Source organism: Sinocyclocheilus grahami, unplaced genomic scaffold (genome assembly GCF_001515645.1).
Source record: "Sinocyclocheilus grahami isolate Dianchi unplaced genomic scaffold, SAMN03320097.WGS_v1.1 scaffold212.1, whole genome shotgun sequence".
NCBI classification, from domain to species: Eukaryota; Metazoa; Chordata; class Actinopteri; order Cypriniformes; family Cyprinidae; genus Sinocyclocheilus; species Sinocyclocheilus grahami.
Window position 1 is genome coordinate 797,545 of NW_015505391.1, and position 7,659 is coordinate 805,203.

The 7,659-nt window shown below is 39.2% G+C and overlaps 1 protein-coding gene across 1 annotated transcript in view; it reads right to left on the reverse strand.

Annotated features, from left to right (window-relative positions):
- Window positions 1–1,861: 1,861 nt before the first annotated feature.
- pik3r1 (phosphoinositide-3-kinase, regulatory subunit 1 (alpha)) overlaps window positions 1,862–7,659 on the reverse strand; it is a 28,024-nt gene continuing 22,226 nt past the window's right edge. The window contains exons 8-16 of the mRNA XM_016286596.1: window positions 6,479–6,581; window positions 6,271–6,369; window positions 5,971–6,151; window positions 5,730–5,855; window positions 5,459–5,601; window positions 5,204–5,380; window positions 5,026–5,100; window positions 4,769–4,939; window positions 1,862–4,589 (exon numbers count right to left, since the gene is read on the reverse strand). Of these exons, the coding sequence (XP_016142082.1) occupies window positions 4,400–4,589; window positions 4,769–4,939; window positions 5,026–5,100; window positions 5,204–5,380; window positions 5,459–5,601; window positions 5,730–5,855; window positions 5,971–6,151; window positions 6,271–6,369; window positions 6,479–6,581 (1,265 nt within the window). The 3' untranslated portion in view covers window positions 1,862–4,399. The remainder of the gene's footprint in view (window positions 4,590–4,768; window positions 4,940–5,025; window positions 5,101–5,203; window positions 5,381–5,458; window positions 5,602–5,729; window positions 5,856–5,970; window positions 6,152–6,270; window positions 6,370–6,478; window positions 6,582–7,659) is intronic.

Consider the following 7,659-nt stretch of genomic DNA (forward strand, 5'->3'; position numbering starts at 1 on the left):
TTAACTACTTGCATTATAAAATTATGCATTTGATACAAAGTACTTATTGTATACATGTAAGTACAATGTAACAATATGTACTGTATGTACAAATATTTTAAGTACATCGTTATAGACACCTAACTTTGATCAATTTAATGCACCCTACCTGATTAAAAAACAAAAAAATAAAAACAGTAGTGTAGATTAGTTAGTATTAGTAAGTAGTTCAGATGCATTATAGCATATCATACCACAATGCATATAATAGTGTATAGTTAGAGTAGCAAAATATATATTCACTTATTAGGTTAATGATATCTTTATCTTCTATTGCCGAAGTTGCTGAGACTGTTTCAAATCAATCTCTTGGAACAAGTTCACATATTTGAAGCTATTCAACTTATGACAATAATTTTGCATATTATTGGGCCTATGCAGGTCATGTAATGTCAATACATTTCAGAGTTTCCAAACAATGTTGGTACTGTATTGGATTGCCACCACTGGAATTTTAGGTCTTGAAGTCAAACTAGTTAGGCCCTTGTCTAAATATCTTTACAAGTTGTTAGCCAGGAAAGCAAAGTAAAAGCAACTAACTAATCGAGCAAACCTGTTGCTTTTCTCAATACGAGAACATGAAGTTCTGTAACCTTCAGCCCGTTTAGTGACTGATGACATCAATGACATCATACCACGCCACATTTGCATAAACTCAAGTCTCTGAAACAGTACACTGAGTTCAACAGTCAACTTCTATATTATTATTCATCTATAGAACAGATCAGAAATGATCAAGACTAAAGACTTTTAGTCTCTAAAACATCATTTTATTTATCTTTATATATAAAAAAAAAGGCCAATACAGATCTGAAGCATTTTTTAGAACTGGAACACACTGGTTAATCTCAATTTCAGCATTCTGGTAACAATGTGTGTAAACCGATGCTATACAATTTCAAAAAGAGTAATGTCAATACATTTCAGAGTTTCCAAACAATGTTGGTACTGTATTGGATTGCCACCACTGGAATTTTAGGTCTTGAAGTCAAACTAGTTAGGCCCTTGTCTAAATATCTTTACAAGTTGTTAGCCAGGAAAGAACTTACAAAAAAAAAGCAAAGTAAAAGCAACTAACTAATCGAGCAAACCTGTTGCTTTTCTCAATACGAGAACATGAAGTTCTGTAACCTTCAGCCCGTTTAGTGACTGATGACATCAATGACATCATACCACGCCACATTTGCATAACCTCAAGTCTCTGAAACAGTACACTGAGTTCAACAGTCAACTTCTATATTATTATTCATCTATAGAACAGATCAGAAATGATCAAGACTAAAGACTTTTAGTCTCTAAAACATCATTTTATTTATCTTTATATATAAAAAAAAGGCCAATACAGATCTGAAGCATTTTTTAGAACTGGAACACACTGGTTAATCTCAATTTCAGCATTCTGGTAACAATGTGTGTAAACCGATGCTATACAATTTCAAAAAGAAAAAAAATGGATTCACAAAATGCAAGAAATTCTGAGAACAGGGGCTGCAGAAAGAGGACTACCATGATAATGTGAAACACGGAAGTCTGTGGCCTTTCAGCGAGAGATGAAAAGAAGAGTACAACAAAGAAAGGGAGACAAAAAGAAAAAAAAAGCCCCAGATAAGTTACCATGAAAGTTTTCTTCATTGAGAGTGTAGGTTTAGAGTGACATTTGCAGATGCACAATAAAACAACAACAACAACAAAAAATTACATTGTGTGAACTTAAGATTCCGGATTCTACTCAAGTCTCTGAAACAGTACACTGAGTTCAACAGTCAACTTCTATATTATTATTCATCTATAGAACAGATCAGAAATGATCAAGACTAAAGACTTTTAGTCTCTAAAACATCATTTTATTTATCTTTATATATAAAAAAAAAGGCCAATACAGATCTGAAGCATTTTTTAGAACTGGAACACACTGGTTAATCTCAATTTCAGCATTCTGGTAACAATGTGTGTAAACCGATGCTATACAATTTCAAAAAGAAAAAAAATGGATTCACAAAATGCAAGAAATTCTGAGAACAGGGGCTGCAGAAAGAGGACTACCATGATAATGTGAAACACGGAAGTCTGTGGCCTTTCAGCGAGAGATGAAAAGAAGAGTACAACAAAGAAAGGGAGACAAAAAGAAAAAAAAAGCCCCAGATAAGTTACCATGAAAGTTTTCTTCATTGAGAGTGTAGGTTTAGAGTGACATTTGCAGATGCACAATAAAACAACAACAACAACAAAAAATTACATTGTGTGAACTTAAGATTCCGGATTCTCAGACTTTCAAAATCACAAGCAGTAAAATTTCTAAAATAATTGGCCTGTGAAGTTCAAATATTTAAAACCACATTCTAGTTTACTCAGCAAAAAGGGGACTCGGACAGAGCCCTTCTTATCATTTGAGAACTATATGCGAACTCATTGGGCAAATCATAATAGTGTAGGACAATTGTGCGTATAGACTCTAGAATTGCAGAAAAACGCAAGAATTGCCATTCCTCTCGACAAGCTTACATTAAAGACGTTCAAATATTCAAGAAACTCAAAATGGTGAAATTCAACAGTACTGTCTGCATTAAAAACAAAAAACCTGACTTATTTTAAGGCAATCAGGCCTAGTTAAAACAAGGAGTCAAACAAATTCAAAATATAGGAACAAAAAAAGTTGACCAGCAAAAGTGACATGAAAAATTACATTATTACTGGTGTCATATTGATGTTTATTTATGCAAAACATCAAATGCATTTGCCAAGTGTAACTGCAATGTAGACGAGGGGGGAAGGCAAAAGCAATACTGATTTACTGATGATAAAATCACAAATACTGTAGCTAGCTGTGAATGTCAAGCTGGTAGGTTCCCCTAACTTTGTTGCTATCGAGTAATAAAATTTTGTTTTAGATAATGTGGCGCAAACTAGAACATTGGGTACTAGTCAAACCGAGTTGATTCATCTATGCAAACGCTATTAAGGATTTTCTGATGCAGAAAAAAATACTATGTTGACAAGGAACGAGATGGAGTTAAGTCACCGAAAGAAATGCTTTTTTCCATCATTCCAGAGGATCAAATCAATACGCTCTTGATTATGGGACAGATATCATAAAATAAACCTCTATATTGGTTTGGGAACCTGCAGTAATGTCTTAAATGAGATTAATAATTCAATTGCAGTTATTTCAAACGTCATGTTTTTTTTTTCCATTAATGTTTGCTCTAGTGAAAATATTCAGATATATATCACCATTACTGTAGACAGAAGCAGCACTAATGTCCTCCAGGCTCTGCCCAAGAGAAAATCAGCTCCAAGTGAAAAAGACTAATAAAATACTCTCTCTTTAATTTTACCAGCGGCTGATAAAGAAATATGTAATAAAAGTACTTTTCCTCACTTCTTCTGTAAAACTGAAGCCACCTTTCTTGGCGTTTTGACACTTAAAATATCCTCTTAGATACATAAAAAAAGACTTTTAAGCAATAAAAACAAGTTTCTATTATGGGTAGCAACATGTAAAATAGAACTCACAACTTTGCAGAGAAGATGGAAAATACAGAATTTGCATAGCATATTAGAATAAAACTGAGAAGGAACTGCGTTTTTTGGTACAATATGGTTTTGTCACATAGCTTTCTGTATGTACAGCATGAAGTCCGTTTCAGTTCCTTTCTTGCCAGTTCATGAAGCAGAAATTTATTTAGAGTCTGTCACTATAATGCTCACAAAAGAAATGCCAAGCATCTCGCTCGTTTCTCGTTGCGCTGCTCCTTTCAGGCGAGACGTGTCATTTCAACGTTCGTGTAGGAGTCTCGTACAGGAAAACTAATAGATACTGTTTTGAAAGTGCCATCTTGCTACATTTGATCAACTGACTCCATGGTCTGTTCGTGAAAGTACCCGATAGCTTACTAGCTCGTGAACATCCCGATAGCTTTCAGATACTGAGTTTTGGTCACATTACATTCTCTCGTACACACTCACATACATACACCCAAGTGGGGACCTGAACTGAGCAGGTCATGGGTTAGAAGAGGTAAAAAAAAAGATGCACTCTAGAGGTCTAATCAATGTTCCACATTCCAGCAGCGTGTAAAGCTTTGAAATGAACGAGCACCATTTGGAAAAGGCCCCCGAATTCCTCCATTTTGGGAGAGTGCAGTTTCCACCCAATAAAGAAAACTACATTCAGACTGGCAAACGTCTCAGTGGCTGAAATGTTCGTGTTGGGTTTTGCTTTCTTGTCTTTCCGACATGGTCGTTTCAAGGCAAAAAGCAGCTCTCGGTAGCAGCCTAACTGGAGGCGTCTCCATTCGAGGGGAGGCCCTTTCTCAATTCCCGTGTTTGTAACTAGTCCCAAGGGTGTGTTCACGAGTCCTCACTGCCTCTGGTGTGCGTAGACTGGGTATGCTAACGTGACATTCAAAGAGTCATTGTGCTGAACCAGGGATGTATGCTGGTAGTGCAAGACCAGTTCTTTCAGAGAGCTGTAAAGGTTGTAGGGCTCAGCGAAGCCATATCCTGTGGGTGTCTTGTTGATGACGCAGTGCTTGACCTCACCATCCAGACTGCAAGAAGACAAAGAGATGGTTTTAGTCATCAGTGCCTTTTGCAATTTCCTATTTCAACATGCACCCTCAAAGTCTGGTCTAGTAGTCAATGAGTTGCACAGAGATGTCGGTAAGGACAACTAACAACTCTCCAAAAATTAACGATGCCCTAAAAGCACAAAAAAAGTGATACGTACACAACACTGCACGCATAACATCCAGCTTTGCTGCTGTCCCTGACCAGGAATGTTCCGTCTCTCTTGCCCCGCAGAAGGGCCTCTGCCCGGGTGCGGACAATGTCACCGAGCTTCCAGGAACGTTCGTCATGGTGTGGCAAATCCTCATCGTCATCCACCATTGAGTATTGACTAGCGCAGAAGTGGAGAGTTTGATTTAGTAACCAGTACAACTTTTAAATATCAAGTGGCTGTAATGTGATAAGTAGAATACTCACTCGTCCTGGTTGTCGCTTTTGATTCCCAACCATTCGTTGAGTTTCTTCTGTCGGACCCCTTTCTGTGTCAACCACCTGCGCAGCAACAAAAAAATGAATCATTTGTTACATTACATTGTGCTCCATTTCCGAATGCAAGAATTTGGTGTGCAGAACCTATGGAGTATGAGCTACTTACATGAGGTACTGATCCCTGGTCTTTCTGAGCTGGATGAGGTCAGGCTTAATGCTGTTCATCCGCTTGTCAATCTCTCTGTAGTCTGCCGCCTGCTTCTTCAGATCTTCTTCGAGACGCCGTTTGCTGTCCACAATTTCACTGATGCGGGATTTTAACTTCTCATAGTTGACCATAATCCTGTGTTGAAACATTGCATTACACTTCTGAAATGTTCCCCAAACGACTACTTTGGATGTTCTCAGCTTCAAGACTCACCTTTGGATTTCCTTCTCATTGCCTTCTCTTCTAAACTTCTCAATATATTCTTTGCTGTACCGTTCTTGCGTCTGGCACTGCTCTTCAAAGATCTTTATGGTCTCATTAAAAGCTTCAATGGCAGTCCTTTTCATTTGTATTTCCTAGTGAGCAGACAAAAGCATGTCAGAACGTAAGCTTTCCCCGGAGGAGCTTTTCTCGAGCTCTGTGTGATTGTTTCACTGAATTACATATAGACAATCATCTACTCTAAATGCATTTTAGAGCATACCTGTGATGTTCTAGTGTATTCCTCATAGAGTCGGTCGTACTCTCGGTTCTTTTCTTGGAACTGCTGGTGGTATTCGTGCAACTTCTTCCCAACAGCTTCAACGTTGTCCTCCTTTACCACCTGATCCTGTAAACGCATAAAAAAACATATAACCAATCAAATGTTTCCGACTGAAACGTGATGATCCAGAGTGAAGTTCTTCAGGACACTCTATATTCCAGTGAAATTAGAGGATGATTACCTGTTGGTGCTTGGACACAGGATACAGTAGTTTCACATCTAGTTTGGGGTTGTACTGGGCGAGAGACTCGTGCCGATAGTGGTCGATCAACTCAACCACAGAGTTGAAGGTCAGGGGGTCGGAAAAGCCGTATTTTCCATCACGATGGAAGATTTTGATCAGCTTGTTGTTACCTCCTTTCCTATATGGCCAAAGAAAAGTAGTATTTAGACCGATCCTTTGGATCAATCCAGAGTCAAGGCAAGCACCATAAATAAAAGGAAATGCAGACACATATGGGTTTTACAAAGGAGAACGTACCTCAGTGTCAGTGTGTAATCCCCATGCATTTTAGTGGAGGCATCTCGGACCAAAAATGTACCATCTGCAGTGTCCCTAAGCTTTTCGTTGACCTCCTCCCTGCAACAGAAAGGGAGTCAAACTTTTACACGAAGCAACATTAATAAGAATTTTTCTTTTTTTAAATGCACGCTTATCTGAACAAACATTAGGTTTGATGAGTACTTGCCTGGAGATATCCCCCCAGTACCATTCAGCATCTTGCAGAACCATGTTGTTGTTCATACCGTTGTTAGTGACAGACGTTGGTTTGGGTGGCTTGGGAGGTAGTGCTGTAAAGAGAAAGAGAGAAACTGGTTGAAACCAGAACTGCTGATGAACCAGCACTGAAGGTCATTTACACATGCATGCTCAAACCTATGTGTCTATATGAAACAACAGTATAACTAAAGGATGCTTTAATCTGATGAGGAGAAATGAAAACCCCTAAAACACCCTTTGGTGATTTCCTGTCAAGTTAGCGATGTATGTTTCCTTCCAACTGTGACAGTTCTGTTTTCAAAGCATGCAATGGTTACTGCAGTTTTCTAGAATTCTTGCCTCCTCCCCTTCCAGCGTTGCATTTTTTTTCCCAGCGTTTTTCCATTTCATTAAATGCAGCTGAGCTCATGCCTCTCGAGCACTCAGTGGGGAGTCGGATTCTTTACTCAGTGAGAATGCAATTCATTGACCCTTCCAAAAAACCCTCATAAATTCCTCACCATTTCCTGATCTGGCCAGCATTATACCACATAAGTTGTTCCTGAGATGCACAATCACACATTTAAGTCATGGAGAAAGTCAAGGAGCTTTAATTTGGATTTGATGATATCAGATATTTGAAGCATCGCTTGACAACAAGTGCTTCAGAACAGAATTAGCACTGTATCTAGAAGCAATGACATCTGACAGCGTGCAGAGACCCGCTGATGGGCTTTTCAAAGCATTGCAATATGCACATTAATGCCAGAATCCCTAACCATTGAGAACATGTTGCTTTGCTGGATAGAGGCAGAGGTTGCATCTGATTGGCTGCTGGGCCGAGCGACGAGAAGCAGCGGGGGCAGTGCAGTCTCCGTGGAGCATGAGGCAGAGCTGAAGCGGTGGGCTATTTTTATCTTCCAACCCCCCCCCCCCCCCCCCCACCCCCCCCCCCCCCCACACACCCCCCCCTCCCTTTTTCCACACACACACACACACACACACACACACACACACACACACACACACACACACACTCACATACATACACATACTCACATACTCACACACACACACACATATACTCTCACACACACACATATACTCTCACACACACACTCACATACATACACATACTCACTCACACACACACACACACACACACACACA